The following is a 20,818-nucleotide window of genomic DNA, read 5'->3' as shown; positions in this document are numbered from 1 at the left end:
TGTATGAAAGAGTGAGAGAGAAAGAGAGAGCGGACACACTATTCCCAGAAGGTGTTCTTATTCACATCTGTCAGGGGTTCAGGAGCAGAGGCGAGGGCAAGGGAGGAAACAGAGAGCGAGGGGGAGGAGGCAGAAGAAAGGATGAGTGATGACGACGACCCGAGATCTCCAAGTCTTTCCAGTGAATCAGAAGATTCACAAAAAGGAGCACCAGTGGCCAGGGCAAGGGGGGAGACTAGGGGGACACCCCAGGAAGAAAGAGCCAGAGGGGACTCAGAGGGGAGCAGTTGGAGATCGGGACCAACGTCACCGCCAGAGAGTAGGAAAGAGGAAGAGCGCCAGGGAGCAAGCGCTGGCAGCTCGCAACAGGAGGGAGGGCACGAGTCAGGAGTGGCCACACCTTCATCGGGGAGCGAAGTGACGGTTAGACGGAAAGTGGAAGGTTGGGCGCGCGCGCCAAGTTCAAATGCACAGGAAGGTGGCGCAGTAGGCAGCCCGGAAAGGGAGCCAGGTCCTAAAGCCCGGCGCAAGGAGACAGGAGAGTCAGGGGGGTCAGCGTCAGAAGAATCCCGGAAGGAAGAGACCCAGGGGGGCAGAGGGACCCAGAGGAGAACTGTCAGGCGGAAAAGGTGGAGCAGGGCTAGGATATTAAGTTGGTGCGCAAGGGGCGGAGACTCAGATGGAGCTTCGCCGATCTAAGCATAAGACGTAGGGTTGCACGCAGCAGCTCGAGAATGGAGACTGTAACTCAATAAAGACTTTTATTTAACGATCGCTGGCTAGCGTGATCCTCTGTGAGCTAGGATCTGGAAGTAACCCTGACAGTAAGCTCCGTCTCCTCAAATTGTGGGCATCCACGGCCTCGCGGAGAGGAGGGAAAGCGGGTGCCTACAAGAGAGCTCACGAACGGCAGACAATATGACGGCCGAACAGCAAATAACGGAACTCAGAGAAGCAGTTTCACGACTGAATGCCGAGGCGCTGGCGTCCAGGAAGAGAGAGGAGGAAGCAGCTGCCGCCTACAGGGATCTCCAGGTCAGGTTGGACGTGCTTACGAAGCAAGGGCAACAGACACCCAAATCAGAGGGGATTGGGTTGGGGAGACGCACAGGCGGTCTGGTCTCGCACTTCGATGGGAATTTGCAACAGTACCCCAACTTTAGAGCAGACGTAATGTGTGCACTGCAACTACTGCACAAAGACTTTAGAGATGAACAAGAGAAAGTGGGGTTCATCATGTCCCATTTGCATGGAGATGCAAAAGCATGGCTGCGCAATTTGTGGAGAGATAAGGATCCTGCGCTCCAAAATGCGGACGCCTTTATTAAAGCGATGGATGGCTGTTTTTTATCAATCATTGACGTGGATCTTGCCCGAAAGGAGGTGCATGGACTAAGGCAAGGGAGGGCCAGCGTAAGGCAGTATCATGCCCGCTTTTTCGCTTTGGTCAGTGCCCTGGAATGGGACAGAGATTCGGCTCCTGTCAGAGACCTTTTTTGGGAGGGCTTGCACAACTCGGTTAAAGATGAGATTGCGAGGGGGGAGAGACCCCGGACCACGCAGGAGATCGTTCAGAGGGCGCTGGCGGTGGGGGTGCGGCTGGAAGAACGTCCGTGGAGCAGGGACGAAGGGCGCAGCGGGCGCGAACCAGCCAGAGGCTCCTCCTTCCTTCCCAGAGAAGCAGCGCGTGCGCAATCCACGCCTCCAACAGGGGGAGGGGTGGAACCGATGGAGGTTGGGAGTGCAAGGGCTCAGTCAGCAGCCAGAGCCCTAGCACCGGCAGCAGTGAAAGCGAAGCCTCCTAGAGGGAACAGGAAGTGTTATATCTGCGAGGATCCAGGGCATTTGGCGAAAGAGTGTCCCCGGAGGCTCCACAAGCACACTGCAGCCTCAGCAATGGTGACTGCAGCAACGCAGCACGGAGAACCACAGCAGGGAAACGACGATGTCTGGCTGGAGGAAGAGGCACTGGGGCCCAGCCAGACGTGTCAGTGAAGCAGTCCCCAGAGATTTTACCGCCCATGGACCCCCTCCCGCCCAAGCCAGTAGTGAGGCTCACCGCATCGCTCCAGCTACCCAATGGAATCACCATGGACGTGCCAATCACCGTCGACTCGGGAAGCAATGCAGACTTCATAGGGCAGGACTTTGTCGACCGGCACGCTATACAGTTGCTGCCTGCCACGCTGCCCCTGCAGGTTGTCACGGTGGATGGCAGGGAGCTGTTAGGGGGGCAAGTGGTGAAGCAGACGCCACCTATGGTGCTGCGGCTTGGAAATCACAGGGAAATCATCAGCTTCAACGTCACTCAACTCTCGGACACGCCTATTGTATTGGGCATGAGTTGGCTGGACAAGCACAGCCCGACGCTGGCTTGGTACCAGAGGCAGCTGACCTTCGGCTCTTCCTTTTGTGCTGAACACTGCATCATGCCCCAGCAGGAAGGGGAGCAAGAGGAGTCACAGCTGCTGCTAGGCACGCTGCAAGCGATTCCCCACAAGTACGCAGAATTTTTGGAGGTTTTCTGCGAGAAGGAGGCAGACAAGCTACCCCCCCACAGACCATATGACTGCAAAATTGACCTGCTGCCGGGGGCGGCGCTGCCCAAAGGGAAGCTGTATTCCATGTCTGAAGACGAACTGCAGGAACTCAAAGAGTTCATAGATCATAATTTGAAGCGCGGTTTCATCCGGGAGTCCCAGGCAGCGGGGGGCAGTCCTGTATTCTTTGTGAAGAAGCAAGACACGCCCCAAAAAAGACTCGTAGTGGACTACCGCATTTTGAACAGTGTCACCAAGCCATCGGACTTCCCCATGCCCCGAATCGACGACCTCCTCGCAAAAGTACGCAAGGGCAGCGTGTTCACCAAGTTGGACCTGCGAGGGGCGTACAACCTCATTCGCATGCGGGAAGGAGATGAGTGGAAGACAGCCATGTTCACGCCCCTGGGCACCTACGAATATAGAGTTATGCCTTTTGGATTGCAAAATGGCTCCCACGTTTTTCAAGCTTTCATGCATCACGTGTTGGCGGGGCTCCTCTACAAGACGTGCGTCTGTTTCTTGGATGACATCCTGATCTTTTCGGAATCGCAGCAGGAGCATGACAGACACGTCAGGGAAGTGCTGAGCAGGCTACAGCAACATAGGCTTTACGCCAAGCTGGAGAAGTGCCAGTTCGACGTGACGGAGGTGGATTTCCTGGGCTACAAGTTGTCTGACAAGGGGCTCGCCATGGACAGCGCCAAGGTTCGAGCGGTGTTGGATTGGAAAAGCCCACGCAACCGGAAGGAGGTCCAACGGTTTGTCGGCTTCGCGAACTTCTATCGCAAGTTCATCAAAGGCTTCGCTATGCAGACAGCGGCCATCACGGACACGCTCAGTTCCAAGAAAAAGAAGTTCATCTGGACAGCGCAGACAGAGCAGTCCTTTCAGGCACTCAAGCGTCTTTTCGCGTCGGAGGAACAGCTGTTTCATGTCGACCCCAGCAGGCCGATGAGAGTTGAAACAGACGCCTCGGACAGGGCCGTCGGAGCAGTCCTGCTGCAGAAGGACCCGCAGGGAGTTTGGAGGCCCGGAGCGTTTTACTCCAGGAAGCTCAGCAAGTCCGAACAGAACTACACCATCTGGGACAGGGAGTTGCTGGCTATTCATGCAGCGTTCAAAGCATGGAGGCACTTCCTGATTGGAGCCAAGCACACGGTGCAGGTCTGCACGGACCACAAGAATCTGGAGCACTGGCGCACGGCACAGTTCCTGAACCAGAGGCAGATACGTTGGGCTGAGTTCTTTGCGAACTTCGACTTCCGAATAGAGTATGTCCCGGGGGACACCAACATCATGGCGGACGCGCTCTCCCGTAAGCCACAGTATCTGGAGGACGCCACGCCAGCGGCCGCCATGCACATCTTCGCACCAACAGTGTGGGCGTGCGCTGCGGCGACAGTGGACCTGGAGGCGGTGCGACGAGCGTTGCAGAATGACTCCTTCGCGCAAGCAAAGATGGCAGAGATGCAAAGGGGCACGGCAGCGACCGACGGGTTCCAGCTGAGAGATGGATTGCTCATCCGCAAAGGGGCCATCTACGTGCCGGGAGACGAACTTCGCGCCAAGGTACTGCATCAGCTGCACGACGCGCCCACTGCCGGGCACTTTGGCAAGGAGAAGACGGTGGAATTAGTCGCCAGGGATTTCTGGTGGCCCGGAATGAGAGGGGAGGTTGCGGACTACGTGGCGAGGTGCGACACCTGCCAGAGGGCCAAACCAGTGCACAGACCGCCGGCCGGACTGTTGGAACCGCTGCAAACTCCGGTCGAGCCATGGGAGAGAGTCGCCCTGGACTTCGTCACGGATCTGCCCAGCTCGAGGGGCAAGACGGCCGTGCTGGTGGTGGTGGACTTGTTCTCCAAGATGGCACATTTCATTCCGTGTGCGAAGGTGGCCACGGCGGAACAAACCGCCAAACTGTTCATAGACCACGTGTTCAAGGTTCACGGTCTGCCACGGTCTATTCTGTCCGACCGCGGGCGGCAGTTCATCTCGAATTTCTGGCAGAAGCTGATGGGCTTCCTAAACGTCAAGATCAACCTGGCGTCGGCGAGACACCCGCAGACCAACGGGCAAGCGGAGCGGGTCAATGCCATCATGCAGCAGTACCTGAGATGCTATGCGAATCAACAGCCTGCGACGTGGGTGGATTACCTGCCGCTCGCCGAGTTCGCCTACAACAACACGAAGCACGTGTCCACGGGGGTCACGCCGTTCTTCGCCAACAACGGGAGGCACCCCAGAACCTTCCCGGGACTGGAAAGACTGGTGGAGGGGGAGCCGCAGACAGCAGATGCGTTCGCGTCGGAGTTGCAGGAGGTCCACGATCAGCTGCGGCGGCACCTGGAGCTGGCCAAACACGCATACAAGGTGCAGGCAGACAAACACAGAAGGGTTGGCGAAGAGATCCATGTGGGAGACTGGGTCTGGTTAGCAGCCCACGCAGTGCCGGCCAGGTCGTTGGCCAAAAAGAAACTAGGGCATAAGCAACTGGGGCCCTACCAAGTCGAAGAGCAGGTCAACCCGGTGGCCTTCAGGCTGGCGCTTCCGGAGGGTTCCAGAATGCATCCGGTGTTCCACAGATCGGTGCTCACTCCCTACAAGGCACCGCACAGGTTTCAGGAACCCGGAACGGCGCCGAGTCCGCTCCGAGAGGGAACCAGGCAACGGGAAGTGGCACAGGAGGTGCGCCTCAACGAAGTCACGGAGATTTTGGACTCCAGATGGGGGGAAGAGGGGGTAGAATACCTTCTCGCTAAGGAGGGCACCCCGGCCAGTGCCAACAGCTGGGTGCCGGGCTACGCTTTAGATGAACCTCTGCTCAAGGAAGAGTTTCATGCCCTCTTCCCCCATAGGCCAATGCCAGCGGACTTTTTCGACGACTGGCTTTTCACGCCCACGCTTTCAGCCAGCACGTTCCGGGGGTTCGACTCGGATGAGGAACCGACACGAGACGCCCGTTCCCCGGAGGGGTCGCCCTTGGGATCTGCTTCAGAACCCTCGTATTGGTGGGATGATCGACCAGAGGAGCAGTGGCGCAGGAAGTGGCTGGAGGGTCCAGGACGAGCAACGCCTCCAGAAGGAAGCGAGGGAGAGACGGACATGGACGTTTTCGGGGACGACCAGGGTCTCGAGCACGGCGGCACAGAGATGGAAGCAGAGGTGACCGTCGTCGACGAGAGCAGGGAGGAAGAACCGGAAGACTTCGGATGGAGGCCCGCCACGGGAAGCGAACTGTACCCGACATTCGTCCCCTTGACACTGCAGCACCCAGTTCCCGCACCGGAAGGAGGGGAGGGGGGAAGAGGGGGCTTCGAGGGGGGGATGGATGTCAGGGGTTCAGGAGCAGAGGCGAGGGCAAGGGAGGAAACAGAGAGCGAGGGGGAGGAGGCAGAAGAAAGGATGAGTGATGACGACGACCCGAGATCTCCGAGTCTTTCCAGTGAATCAGAAGATTCACAAAAAGGAGCACCAGTGGCCAGGGCAAGGGGGGAGACTAGGGGGACACCCCAGGAAGAAAGAGCCAGAGGGGACTCAGAGGGGAGCAGTTGGAGATCGGGACCAACGTCACCGCCAGAGAGTAGGAAAGAGGAAGAGCGCCAGGGAGCAAGCGCTGGCAGCTCGCAACAGGAGGGAGGGCACGAGTCAGGAGTGGCCACACCTTCATCGGGGAGCGAAGTGACGGTTAGACGGAAAGTGGAAGGTTGGGCGCGCGCGCCAAGTTCAAATGCACAGGAAGGTGGCGCAGTAGGCAGCCCGGAAAGGGAGCCAGGTCCTAAAGCCCGGCGCAAGGAGACAGGAGAGTCAGGGGGGTCAGCGTCAGAAGAATCCCGGAAGGAAGAGACCCAGGGGGGCAGAGGGACCCAGAGGAGAACTGTCAGGCGGAAAAGGTGGAGCAGGGCTAGGATATTAAGTTGGTGCGCAAGGGGCGGAGACTCAGACGGAGCTTCGCCGATCTAAGCATAAGACGTAGGGTTGCACGCAGCAGCTCGAGAATGGAGACTGTAACTCAATAAAGACTTTTATTTAACGATCGCTGGCTAGCGTGATCCTCTGTGAGCTAGGATCTGGAAGTAACCCTGACAACATCAAAATATTTTTTAAACAGAAACTTTTTTTTTGAAAAAAGACAATTACAATATGTATTCTCAATATTCTTTAAAGCCAGCAGACTTTGCAGGCATCCAACTGGCTCCATACATTTGAAGTGAGTTTACAGTGGTGTTTACACAACTGATTGAAACAGAAAGGGCCAGGGCTCAGTGGTGAAGCATTGTTTGCAAGCAGATGCTGCTTTCGGTCCCTGGCATCTCCAGGTACGTATGTCCCCTGTCTGAAACCCTGGTGAGCCACAACCAGTCAGGGCAGACAAAACTCTCGTTCAGAGTAGATGAACTAAAGGTCTGACTTAATATATGGCATCTTCCTATTTTCCCCTCTATACCAGTTTTTTTCATCTCCAGTTGTTACCTCTAAGAATTAGAGATTATTCAGAAAATAAGGTATTTTTAAAAAAATTGTATTGATATCATGTCTTTCATCCAAGGAGTTCAAGACAGTGTGGATGATGTTGTCTGATTTTATCGTAACAAGACCACTGTGTTAAGTTTTGGCTAAAAGCCACAACTTGGCCAAGACTACCAACTGCGCTTCAAGGCTTTTTCCAGTGCAAGTCTAAAATCAATCCTATGCTACAAGCTCACTTTTCAAACACACACATCTCATTGTTAAAAGCTATTGAAGTTATATGTTTTATGTGAGCAACTCTTTTCTCATTAATTGATCTTGAATGGTTTTAAATAACCACCACCATCACCCAGGACCACTTTTCTTTTACACATTACTAATTAGTGGAGGGCAGTTCATGAGAAGAGAAGACTCCCTGGAAAAGACCCTGATGCTGGGAAAGATGGAGGGCACAAGGAGAAGGGGACGGCAGAGGACGAGATGGTTGGATAGTGTTATCAAAGCTACCAGCATGAGTTTGACCAAACTGCGGGAGGCAGTGGAAGACAGGAGTGTCTGGCATGCTCTGGTCCAGGGGGGTCACGAAGAGTTGGACACAACTAAATGACTAAACAACAACAACAATTAGTGGAGGCAGGAAAATGCTGGCTTGTTATGATTGTAAGCCACTGCCATCAGTAAGGGTGCTAGTCACTTCGCAATAATGTCCTTGCATGGTGCTAACTGAATTCTCCTCTGCATCTAGCAGTTCCTCAAGGTGGCCAGTGAGGATCTGGTTTGCTTACTCCAGTCAACCAATTCACAGCAGCAATTACTATTGGCAAGGTACTTCACTGGCCACTATTGTTCACCACTGGATTGTTTGCCTTGCTTATTCAGTTTTTCAACTATACAGTATAATCCAGCAATTATATTCGGCAACAGTGTCTAGAGCAAGGCTGATATCTTCTCTTGCCCAGTTTATATTAGGGCAGTCTTCATTTTCGTTATCTAAGTCTGGTAATTTAGAAACTGACTTCAAATATTAAATTAAGCCCCTAGTACAAATATTACTCCTGAGACACAATGCCAACCGCTTTGCTGCCACCCTGTCCATATCCTTCCTACTATAATTTCTTTTTGTTTATATGTTTTCTTTCCTAGCACAGAATTTGGTAGTGCACTGGTTAAAAGTGAGATGAATTAGCTCTGGAGAGAAATGCATTATGTCTGAAGACAGGACAGTGAATATAAATGGGGAGAAACCTCACATTCTTCCACTATACTATTTTGGCCTGAAATCATATGAATTGTTGTGTGAGTATAAATAAATTGAATCCAAAGCAGCATCAGTTTATGGCCTTGTGAATGTATGACTTTCTTCAGGAAAAATACATGGCAAAATGAAAGAGTATGAAATATGGATTAGATGGCCTTAAAGGCTCTTTCTTCCCCAAGGATTTACCTGCATACCTTTATTTATATTCTGATGTAACAGACATCTGGGGGAGGATCATCTGATTATTGGAGAGAGGGGGTTAAATCAATTTGAGAATTTAATGCTCATTCAGATTTAAATAGAAATCTGTGAGTTTAATGGCTTTTTATTTTGTATGCTACAGTAAACCAATGCAGTTATGTTATCGCTTCATTTTTGCCCATATTGCTTTTCATTCATAATACCCTTAGGGGAGCTCCTGCTGCCCAACATACCATTCAGAGTCCTAGAAATGTGATTTATTTGCTAAGATCTACTGTGATTTATTTACTTTTTTAAGCATAAGAGCATACTCCTAGTGCCTTAGCTAATAAAACCACTTCAAAATGAAATAAGAAAAAAATAGTCTCAGTAAAGTGTAATCTGTTCAAAATTACAGAACTATGACAACCATTCTGAACAGTTAATTACCAGTTACTTTGAAGAATGAAATATTTAACATTATATTGCGCTCCAAAAGTCTAAACATGCTTACTTAGAGACAAGTTTGATTAATTTGAATGGAATTGATTTGAATGTTGAAGGATTTCAAACACAGAGGGATTTAGATCAGGTATGAAATAATTCCATTGCATTCTGCACTGACCTTTGTTAACTCAGTGTTCATGCTAAAAATTAAAACAAAACAATGCCGTTTATCCTTCCCGCCTCATAGGAATTCCTCATCTTCTGTTCTTATAGGTATGAATTCTTCAACCCCTATTTGACCCATGTAAATTCTTCTTCTTCTTTTTACTGCTCCTTTCTCCTTTTATGTTATATCTTTATTCTTACAGCTACAGGCTGTCAAATCCATGTTCAGCTTTGCCTTGAAGCAAGATGCCCTGACACAACCTTGAAGGTGAGAGGCAAGTCACCGAAGTTATAAAAGTAGCACAAATAAGTGGCGAGAGGTAGGTGACGGAAATGAAGGCTTGATTGATAGCTAGGCAGTGGGAGAATCCAATTGCTAGGAAGTGAGGAGAATCCAAGCTCATTAGGAAAGTAGGAAGACGCTTGTAGACAAGCAGATTTTATTAACTGGAACCTCATACATTATGTATACTGTGCTTATTAATACTACAGTGGCTGTTATCAAAGAGCTACCAGGCAGACCTTCATGGTCTCTTCTCTACCTTCTTGGGTGAAAGGATATTTACAATATCACAGGCAATCTCTGTTCACAACACTATACAGATATTGAGTTATATAATAGATATGTTATGGTAAAAGTCAGAATGGTTTGGAGTACCAAAAGTTATGTGCGAGTGTTGACAATTGCTGGAAAATTTGGGGAATATCAGAATATGTGCACGTAGACCGATAAATGTTTACCATTGTCAAAAAGTGATTTTTCAGCACCCAGTTACAGAAGAACGGAAAGGTAGGATGTTAGGTAGGTAAGATTGAGTATATTAGCATGAATGCTGATGTGTGTAGAAGGTTGGGTGTATTGAAACCATCTCCAGCATCTGTTGTATGCTGGGAATGCCACCTCTACTCAGCCTTCATGTGTCAAGCATGAAGATCTACATGGGGCTTCTAACCACATAAAGCTGATTTCTGGTAGCTAAGGGTTCTTATTCACCTGGAGGCTTCCCATTACCTTCCCTCATGTGATTATCATTGCATGGTTATGAACACCTGAAGAGGACTTTGACTTCAACTCAGGATCTTTGGGATTCAACTTTACATTTTGTGCTTTCCCCATTGCACCATCTCTATGCACAACCCAAGGAACAGATCATAGATAGGTGTGTGATAGTGAATCAGACCATTGCTCCATCTAAGCTCAATATACTGTCTATGATGGCAGACAGTAGCTCTGCAGGTTTTCAGATGGTAGGGTTTCCATCCACCACAGAATATGCAGGATATGCTAGGGTTGGAACCAAGGCCAGATTTAGGTATGATGAGGCCCTAAGTTACTGAAGATAATGGAGCCCTTTATATGTCCAGCTTTGTCAACAATAAATGTCGCTGGTTTTTGTGTTGAATATATGCTATGTGGTAATTTATTGACCTAATAGGTATCTAAAGCCATTTGCACATAACAAAATGTGTATTTATCAAAGTAATTGTTGAACTGAAATACAATTAAGAAGAAGTATATGGGGGGGCAAGAGAGTGGGGGGTCTAAGCTATAGCTTGTTTAGCTTATATGTAAATCTGGCACTGGATGGAACCTGAAACCTTTTGAATGAAAAAAAATGAGCTATTCCATGTAGCTCCAGCACTTTCCTACCAATCATTTCACTTCACCTCAGGTGGCTGCTGTGGCAAAAGCAATGCTCATCCATAATAAGGGAAAACAAAACAAAACAAAAAACAGTTTCTGAAGGAATAACTAAAAAAGTATTTTGAGATTTCTGCAGTATGTTTGTGCAGCCAGGGCCTCAGCTACTCTAAAGCTATGTACTTTTAAGTGGCTTTGAGGGAAAGAGACTGAGGCACAGATCAATTGAAGACTTACTCTTGGATGTAATTCCAAATAAGATATGAGAGAGATATGGGAAGTACTCATCTCACCACCAGTCTGTCTCTACAAACCAGTTTTTATTCATATGTAATATCTGCAGTGAATCTAGAGTAATCCTCTTGGCTTTAAAAAATTCATTCAGAATGGACACATGGCTCCCAGAAACCCAAGACATTTTTAAAATAAATGATAGGCTCTTCTCCAAACCCTTATAATTGTCACTCCAGCAAGACAGGGCAGCATTTGGTAAAAGCTATAAAGCAAGTCTAAGGTAAATAAAACTTAGCAAGTGTTTCACAAGGTGAACTGGTTTTTATTTTAGTGGGATACAAGAACAGTTCCTTCCCTTTTGATGGAACTTTAAATCATAACTTGGATATAATCTGACACAAAATGAAATAAAAAGTACATAAAGAAACTTTTTATCTAGTGATTCTTCTGGGGGAAATGAAGTATTTGGTTCTTGCTATGCCCTGTGACGCGGACGCGGGTGGCGCTGTGGGCTAAAGCCTCAACGCCTAGGGCTTGCCGATCGAAAGGTCGGCGGTTCGAATCCCCGCGGCGGGGTGCGCTCCCGCTGCTCGATCCCAGCGCCTGCCCACCTAGCAGTTCGAAAGCACCCCCGGGGGCAAGTAGATAAATAGGTACCGCTTACCAGCGGGAAGGTAAACGGCGTTCCGTGTGCGGCTCTGGCTCGCCAGAGCAGCGTTGTCACGCTGGCCACGTGATCCGGAAGTGTCCCCGGACAGCGCTGGCCCCCGGCCAATAGATGTGAGATGGGCGCACAAACCCCAGAGTCTGTCAAGAGTGGCCCGTTCGGGCAGGGGTACCTTTACCTTTACCTATGCCCTGTGAAGACATCAGTAGGAGGCAACAGTGTTTCCAAATTTTAGAATTACATGCAGAAAACCAAGCTATTTTTTAATTATTATTTTTATGCAAATTCTGAATTGAACCAAGGAGAGTTTGCCCATTACTAGAATACCACTTTTGGTTTGGAAATGTTTAATATACAGTATTTTGATGTGGATTGATACTCCAGTTCAGTAATCGGTTTTGGGTGAAGGAACTTCAGTGTTCATACAGAGTTCCCCAGCCTATTAACAGCTTCCCCATTCACTGAAACTAAAGAGCTGGCTTATGTTCTCCTTCCTCTGAAATGAATAGGAACCTCAATTCATGAGCCACTAAGCCAAGATGGATATCTGGGTAGGTCTATCAGGATTCAGTCAAAATGTCAATTCCATTTTCCTGTACATATTAGCCAGTATCTGTGAGTTCTTTGTGATTCTTCCTCCTCTTCCATTTCCAAAGACAACAATACTATTGTGAACATCATGGCTTTTTAGGGAACCAAAGCCTATTTTAAAAATAATGGAGTCCTTCATCACTCTTATATGTCTCTGCTTGCACTTAGCAACTTCTGAGTCGCGTCACTTGGGGCACACTCGCAATCCAAATACCAGTTAGTGAAACAGAAGTTGATGCAGTTATATCTGAAAGGCTGGCCTGAGAAATTTAAATAGCTCTTTATATTCCAGGTTCATAATATTATGCAGTTTTATGCTCAGTATATTTAAGCACTGAAACCTAAGACATAAGGCATATCTGAAAAATTAACAACATCCTGTAAGGTAATGATCACTGGCAAGGGCTATTAAACTCTAAAATGATCTGTGTGGATATTATTATGGTTAAAATGTTTGAGGATTATTGCATTTCTCCTTACAATTACATTTGGAATAGCATTAGTAGGATTGTTTTAGAGGCCTTCTACTCTCATTCGAGAGAACTCATTCAGAGGCGGCTGGCAGTGTGTACACTGCTTTACATAATATCCTGCCTTGCAAAACACATGGTCAGCACTGTCAGCTTTGATCATTTGCTGTGGAAGGTATGTTGCATATATGGCAACATGTCACAGCAGGTTTTCACAGTATTGCTAATACAATATTATACAGTAAAACCACACAACAACCAGACTGGTTGCTGGTGACCACCATGTGGAAAAAACACAAGGCCATTTGAAGGAAATCTAGGGTTGTAGAAACTAGAGGGTGATGCAGAGGTTCTCTGAACTCTTTTGGGCCTCATATGGTCTAGGAGTTCCCTAGTGATAAACAATGCATTAATAGCTGTAGGTTAGGAAGTCTCATGCAGGTACTATACACTGATGGAAGAATCTATATCACCTTTAAGTTCTCAAACTACTGAGAGCAAAATGCTCCTGGTTCAATTCTGAATGAGCCCAGTTGAAATGTAGTATTTGAAAGAATATTCATTAGTTTTCCAAAAAACTAATCTTGCAATCTCTCTCTGCTATGGAATTGTGCAATACTAGGATCAAATAACTTGAAGGGATTCCATGGATCATTCGTGGCATATGACTCTTACAATCATCTCACTAAGACAAGATGAAGTCTATGGTTACAGTGCACAGAGTAGACCTAGTGATTTTATCAGCTTTCAGCATGCTTACCTCTGCAAAACCAGCGTAGTGTGTGCAGGGTGTGTGTGCGTGCAGTGATGCTATTGAAAGTGTAACTCCTCCTCTGAAATGTCTCCTTTTGCCATTTTTGGCTCTTTGGGTAATATTTGCCTGTAGTGGAGAATCTAAAATGACTGAGCTCAGAAAACAGTGAAGGCATATCTCAGCTTTAGAACAGCTGGTGTTCAAGGGCAAGTAGACTTTAGGTTGTATCCACTAGGGAACGAAGAAAGGAGGGACAATAGGCTTTATCGTAAGAATGGGATGAATCGACAAGCTTTATGTAAGAATCCTTGGAATGAGTTGAGCAACCAGGGGAAAATAAATGCTTGAGACAAAAAATGATCAATAAGGTCAAACACTGGATAACCTTGTGCTTTTGCATATCAATTCTCTGCTTATCCTTCCCATCTCTTAGCATCTCTCTTCTTAAACTGCTTCTCTCTTATTTTGCTTTCACAGGCTTGCAGAGAAAGGTGGCACACTGTGAATAAAGGCAGAAGGAATGTGCTCACAGGGCTAAACTGTCATGATGCATAATCAGGCAATTAAGATATTAAGAGAAAGTAAACAGCCACAGTCCTGATCTCCTGATCATTGCTCTTCAGGCTGTGATGCTGAGTACAGGGAGGAAAAATGAGCTCATCTTTCCCCTTATGTGAAAAATTGTTTGGAGAGAGATGGTGGTGGTGATGGAGTTCTGGTCTGCAAGTTAATCTTACTTCCTGGAGATGTTGTTCAGCTGAAAAAGAAGAACAAGGAATGAAGCACCACAAAGAGTTTATTTCATGAGTCTATCCCACTGTTGAGAGCTGAAGTACAGAGTAAACATTGGCTGCTACTAACAAATAATTTACTAGTGTTAGATGGTGTATCTGGCCCAGACTTTGTTGCTAGTTCTCCAGGGTGGGGTGGGGGGATGGACCCCTGATGATTGGCGTAATCTTAACGGGCTTGCCAGTACTGTACACATGTGGGAGAGGGATAGTTCCAACAAGGTGACTGAGGGTTTTTTTCTCCCTCCCATAATTAAAAACCACTTTTGCTGCTGCTTCAGGCAGTGACAGATCAGTGTTATATCTTCATTTTGATTAGAACACACCAATGCTGTTTTTTATTTTAGTAAAGTTAAAGGACCGCCTGGACAGTTAAGTCCAGTCAAAGGTGACTATAGAGTTGTGCCGCTCATCTCGCTTTTCGGGCCAAGGGAACTGGCGTTTGTCCAGGTCATGTGGCCAGCATGACTAAACCGCTACTGGTGCAACAGAACACTGTGACAGAAACCAGAGCGCATGGAAACACCGTTTATCGTCCCGTCACAGCAGTACCTATTTATTTACTTGCACTGGTGTGCTTTAGAACTGCTAGATTGGCAGGAGCCGGGACAGAGCAGCGGCAGCTCACCCTGTTGCGGGCATTAGAATCGTCAACCTTCTAGTCAGCAAGCCCAAGAGATTCAGTGGTTCAGACCATAGCGCCACCCGCATCCCTTTTATTTTAGTATTTATAAATGGCTGTACATTTTTTTTAAAAAGTAGCCAGACGGTATACAAAAAAAGACTATATAAAGCCTACGTATTACAAATCATAAAACAATGTTAAAAACATGAAGCTAACAAGAATTAAAAGCTGCAGAAACAACATTTGTCATGACATAGCACAACTTTTGCCAAACAGTTTTGTTGACTACAACTCCCATCAGCATGCTAACATAGCGTCACCCCTGGGAGCATTCTTGGGGGGAAAGATTGCTATCTCATTTAACAGGCAGGAGTTGAAATGTCCTAAACAAACCAATGAATAAATAAAACTTTCTGGAATATGTAAAATTCTTCCACCTTCAACCATTTGGCTTTCGACATGATCACTTTTGTTCTCATATTTGGACTCACAGAAAAAATGAAACATATATTTGAAATAAACCGAGCATTAATACTAGACACAACATATTTTATAGTCAAAAATGCTTCTGTTCAGCCACATGCAAGGTTATGCCTAGTGGTTCACATAAAAATGTCCTGTGTGTAAATTGTAGTCTTAATTTCTATTCATAGTACAAATAGCATATATTTTACCTAATATATAAAATGCCAAACCTTGAAGACATGTTCGAAAGGACGTTAGGGAAAGATAAGCAGCTCCAAATCCCAGCAATTTTATGGAGACTCATAAAGAACAAATGAGTGCATATATTTTTGCATTGATTATTGTTGCTCACTGGCCTTATCTGTAAAAGTTTCATATCAGAAAAGCTGGAACACAGCTCAAAAGGAAAGCCACATTGCTTTATTGTCACAGAAAAGCAACAGAGAACATAATTTTCTGTGTTATCTCTGACTTATAATTAATTTTGCAAATAAATTGAAATTAAATTGTACATTATACTTGGATAAAGGTTTCCTGCAGACTCTGAAAAAAGGTTTTGCTTGTTTTCTGTTTTGCTTTTGAAGGGCATAGATGCACCACTGCATGTGAACAGACCCCAATTTGAAGAAAAAAACATGACATTCCATCTCAATATAACACAATGAGAAAAGGTACAAAAGCAGAAATGGCCGTGGAGACCAGCTGCCTTCTTCCACTTTTGCCTTCTTCTGTGCACAAGCATTTCATAATTCACCAATTCATCAAATCCAAACAAATCCCTTTTGATTTCTCCACAGGTTCCCAAGCATTTTTGTGATTTTAAGTTGTTTTAAGACGTTTTTAATATTGTGTAATATTGTGTTTTCATATCAATGTATTTTAAGTGTTGTAACCTGCTAACAACTACTACTACTTTGGGAAAGTTCATTTCACTGCCTGAGATGAAATGGGAAAGTGCCATTGCTGGTACTCCACCACAGAATCATAGAGTTGGAATCTCAACTAAAGTATTGGTGGCCATGCAACCTCTGCTTAAAACCAGAACCTCACATACTGGGGTTGTATAGCGGTGGCTTCGGATGAGATCTCACTGGAAACTTCTTCTTCTTCTTGCTTTACTGGCAGGCACTCATCAGGGCATTGCCTCATGTGATCCTGCTACCCGAGGTGACTGCCTCAGTCTGTCTCATGGGTGGGCCAGCCCTGATAGGCATAAACATTAGGCAAAGCTCTCAAAACAGACTCTCACACTTTCAAAATAAAACAAATTCCCAATTCTCCAAACTTCTGCTCACCAAAACATGCACCTCTCAAATGTTTAATACAGAGCATCATAATCCTAAAGAAAAACATAAATAGGCACCTGCAGTCATAGATCTTCCAGGTGGCTGCATCTCCTAAGGTACAGCTTTGCACCGATGACAGAAACATGGTTTCTAAGAAATAGAATGTATAAAAGTGATCTGCAACAAAACTAAACTGAAATGTTGCAGCCTATTTCTATACCTAAGAGAACTGTCTTTGGTCATGATTCCAGGCATTCTGGTAGAGGCTAGTGGAGTTTAGGAGTTGAAGAGGTTGGTTCCCCCCCTTTCCTGTTCCGGAGGTCTTCTAATGTGCTCTATCATACTAGAGGGTTTAGGTGCGGAGATGGTGCCCAGGCTGCAACTTTAGTGTTTTATTGCTGGTAGAGTATGTGTGAGGGAATATGTTTCTGGATAAAATGGGGAAATAACACTCAGTGCTCCCACCAGAACTCTCCCTCTTTAGTGCTTGGAGGAGTTTATTTTTTATTTCCTGAGACACATCCCCATGTGCCTAGTTCTCTCTCCAGGATGCTTATAAACTGGATTTTTTTTTGAAAATTCAGGACAGACCAATGAAAGTGCTTCTTCACACAGCACATAGTTAAACTACAGAATTGCCTCCCAGAGTAGGCAGTGGTGGCCACCAACATGGATACTTTTAAAAGAGGATTAGGCAGATTCCTGGAGGTATACCAATAGCTACTGGCCACAATGGCTATGCTCTGCCTTTATGGTAGGAAGAGGTATGCTTCTGAATGCCAGTTGCTGGAATTCATGCCCACATCTTGCTTGAGGGTGAGAATAGGACCCTGGACCAGATGGCTCACTGGCCTGATCCAGAAGGCACTTCTTCATAGCTAAAGGACCGAAGAGAAGAAGAGTTCAGGAGCATTTCCTCCCTTCACTCAAATAATTTCTTTAATAAAGAAAAATTCAAATGCAAAGATATAGCACACAGCCATAGTCAAAGTACAAGAAACAAACAAAGCAAAATGAAAGGGAGGATTTATAAACAACTTACTGTGAAAGAAGAGGGATCAACATTGTTAAAGCAATTCTCAAGTTTGGTTGTTGTATGGAAAATGCATTTTTTGTTTTGTTCTAACTCTGAATAGATTCATGATTTTTTAAGGTCTTTACACATAATGTCAGGATGTAATGAGACTGTTATAATAAATTATAATAGAGGTATTAGTCTGGAAGTAATATGGATTTTAAAATGCTTGGATTGCTCAAAGCTGTCAGCGGTAATTCAGTATTTTGTTAGTTGCCAGCTAGAAGGAACTTGAGAATCTCTTGCATGGCATTGTTTGTGAAATAGCACCATTTTCTTACATTTTCTTTTAGTGTGATATGAAAGCACATCACACCTATTATTAAAACGGATAAATGAAAAGGTATATTTCCTTCTTTAACTATGGATTACAAATGAGGGCTTAGAAGATTCATGGAGCAGAATGGACAATGGTGTTCTAAGTTATTTTCTATTGCTCTGTGTAACTTCCCCACTCTCAGTGCTTTTACTCATTGACTGCAGATACCTTAAATATATTTCCATGTGCATTATGGCTTGGATCTGGCCACATTAGGTTTTTTTAAATAGAACTTTGGATCCAAACTATATAGGAAATAATATTCTTTGATTATTTTTATCTGAGCACTTTTACAGGTGGCAGCAAACACACCTGTAATAAAACTGGTTGTTATTTTAAAATAGATCTCTTACCTATACCTCATTCTAGCTGGAAAGGGTATAGGCATTGTATTCAGCCTAGTGGAGAGCCAAGACTCACCAACATATAGCCGCCCTGAGCCCGGGTTCGGCTGGGGAGGGCGGGATATAAATAAAATTTATTATTATTAAATAAATAAATTTATTATAGCACCCTTGGCCAGGTTGCTCACTCCTTTTATGGTACCCACCCACTTGTGCCTGGGTACAATGCAGACTTTGTCTTGTTGTTTACAGGCCAAGTAGGATTTTTTGTTTTGCCTCGTGAACTGACTGGCTGATATTCTGATATTTGTGGAGTTGCTGTTTCTGTTGCTGTTGGCTACTCTGCATTACAAGCCAGGTAGGTGGTAGGGTATATTCCATATACAGTGGGTTATGTTAGTCACCTTTTGAAGAAATGTTCAGGAAAAAAGATATACAAGCAGGGTCAGGAAAACACTGAGGCACATTGGGGAGGTGGGATTCTTGACATTTGCAACTCAAGGCTGCAAGACCCAGGATAAGGCTTCTATTTATGTCCAACGTATGTCAGAGGTTTAGGAGCAGGGAGGGAGTAAATCAGCAAGGCTTTACTTAATATCTGACCAGCACCTTAACACCCAGCTAAGTGGAGGGATTAAGGAGTCACACTACCCCCAGGTCAGGCTTGGCCTAATTTTGAAGGAGCATTTGTGTTGCACCTCTCGTTTGTTGAAATGTTGAACAAAAGGCGAATGAATTGTGGCCATTCAGCCAATCTGCACGTCTCATATCTATTTTAGTTGTTACAGGAAACTGCAAACAAATCATACAGGAAGGTTCAGAAATAGGTGTGGTGTATGTTTAAAATCAGAATCAATTGTTAATTTCATATATGGCTCTGTTGAAGTTAAATAAATTGGAAAAGAATGTCACACACTCTTTTGAATTCCACTTAAAATGCAAGTTGGTCTAGAGTTCAGTTCAGATAATCATCTGCAGTTTGTGGTCTAGAAGGCATGAAGTGTCTACTGTGCTATAACGCTAATGATTAATGAGGCTGGCCATGATTCCAGAGTCTTCCAGTGGTTCTGTACAGTGCATAGACTCTTTTATTGTCATTTGGAATTCTGCTACTGAAAACGATGATGATACATTGACATTTATTTTAAGGAAAAGCCAACCGGCCTTTTGAAACAAATTACCGCAGAACATTTGGAACACTACCACTGATGCTTCTAAATGACACAAAGCTTTGCCAATACCATTTAAAATGCAGGGACAATTACAATTCACTGTTATCAGCCACCTCAGTCTCTTCATTTTTTGCATTCACATTAGGGTGAACACCGCACATCATCTCTTTATACTTCCAGCAGATACATGTAATGCTGGTTTAAAATATGGGTATTAAATGCACCCAACCCAACATGATAATCACTTTTCACTGGGTTGGACCCCAGTGAAAGTGTCACTTGTGTGAATAGAAGGGCTACTCTGTTCATAGTAGCGACTGAAATCCAGTAGAAGGAGTGCAAAGGGGGTGCAAAGGCAATTTTTGCATACCCCCCCCCCACATCTCGTGCCCCCTCTTATGATGTTCTGGAAGGCCCTCAATCTTCCAAGGCAGATTGTGAGGAGGCACAAGTGACTGTAGGGAGAACAAAGAATTAGTAAATATCACCCCACCACCACTTCCTTCAGCATCAGCAGAACTCTGGATCAAACCCATTACCTCTATTCCTGTAAATATGATTTTGAATAACTAATGTTCTTTTTTAAAAAAAATTATTTGTAATAATAATGTTCCAGATGCCTTCAAGTGAGTGAGTCCATTCATAACTGTCTCTTGAACTGCCTCACTGCTGAGAGCAACTGAAGCACCATCACAAAACTGAAAGGGTGAAAACAGATATTGCAGCAACCTGTGATTTTTACACAGGGGGAAAAAACCCCAATTGCATCTGTTCCCTATGGACAGCAGCAAGGAAAGGTGTTTTAGCACCAGCAAGCAGTAAACCAATAGCCTTTGTATGACCTGCTCCCTCTTTGCATGCTTGAAAATTCCACCTGAGGGCGCATTCCAATGAAGGGTATATATTATATTAGTTTTCCTAATTATAATGCTAGTGCTTCTGTCCTGTTTTCTAATGTTCCCTTCACACAGCAGAATATATTGTATTAGGGAGCTATGGCTTTTTCACCAATACACCAGCATGTCATACTAAATTTCATTCACACCAGTGAACATCCTTCGACAATGTTGCTACTCTCCCAGCCTTTCTGCACATACATGATTCCCCCATGAAAACACCTGGAAAGAGCTATATTCTCCTATGCAACCTCAAATTTTGTCACTTTACTCCCACGATTTTCCAGGTGAATAGGACTAAAGATACCCCCCCCCCCCGAATCAAATAACATGGAAATTAGTTCTAGATATTTGCTTCTTTCCATTAGTTTTCTGGAAGTGACGTTTACATAATGTGAAAGTTCAAATATAATGTGAAAATTAA

At 45.6% G+C, this 20,818-nt stretch overlaps 1 protein-coding gene and 1 long non-coding RNA gene across 4 annotated transcripts in view; one reads left to right on the top strand and one right to left on the bottom strand.

Annotated features, from left to right (window-relative positions):
* The window catches only part of LOC309531353 (uncharacterized protein), a 394,694-nt gene that overhangs the window by 118,602 nt on the left and 255,274 nt on the right, over window positions 1-20,818 (bottom strand). For 2 of the 3 annotated variants that reach the window (XR_014219215.1, XM_082220826.1), the window contains 2 exons: window positions 11,791-14,178; window positions 11,186-11,414 (listed from right to left, as the gene is read on the bottom strand). The exons of the other annotated variant lie outside the window; for it this stretch is intronic. Coding sequence is in view for 1 of the 2 variants with exons in the window: in XM_082220826.1 (XP_082076952.1) it covers window positions 13,985-14,178 (194 nt within the window). In the remaining variant the exon portion in view is untranslated. Of the gene's footprint in view, window positions 1-11,185; window positions 11,415-11,790; window positions 14,179-20,818 lie in introns of those variants that run through there. 3 annotated transcript variants of the gene reach the window in all.
* LOC309531398 lies at window positions 8,214-16,428 on the top strand. The gene is made up of 3 exons (XR_014219294.1): window positions 8,214-8,309; window positions 9,267-9,383; window positions 15,887-16,428. It is a non-coding gene; the product is annotated as an uncharacterized lncRNA (long non-coding RNA).

This window comes from Podarcis vaucheri, assembly GCF_965113315.1.
Source record: "Podarcis vaucheri genome assembly, chromosome: 4".
Taxonomy (NCBI): Eukaryota; Metazoa; Chordata; class Lepidosauria; order Squamata; family Lacertidae; genus Podarcis; species Podarcis vaucheri.
The sequence above is the reverse complement of the archived record's forward strand: the minus strand, read 5'-3'. Positions and strand labels throughout refer to the sequence as shown.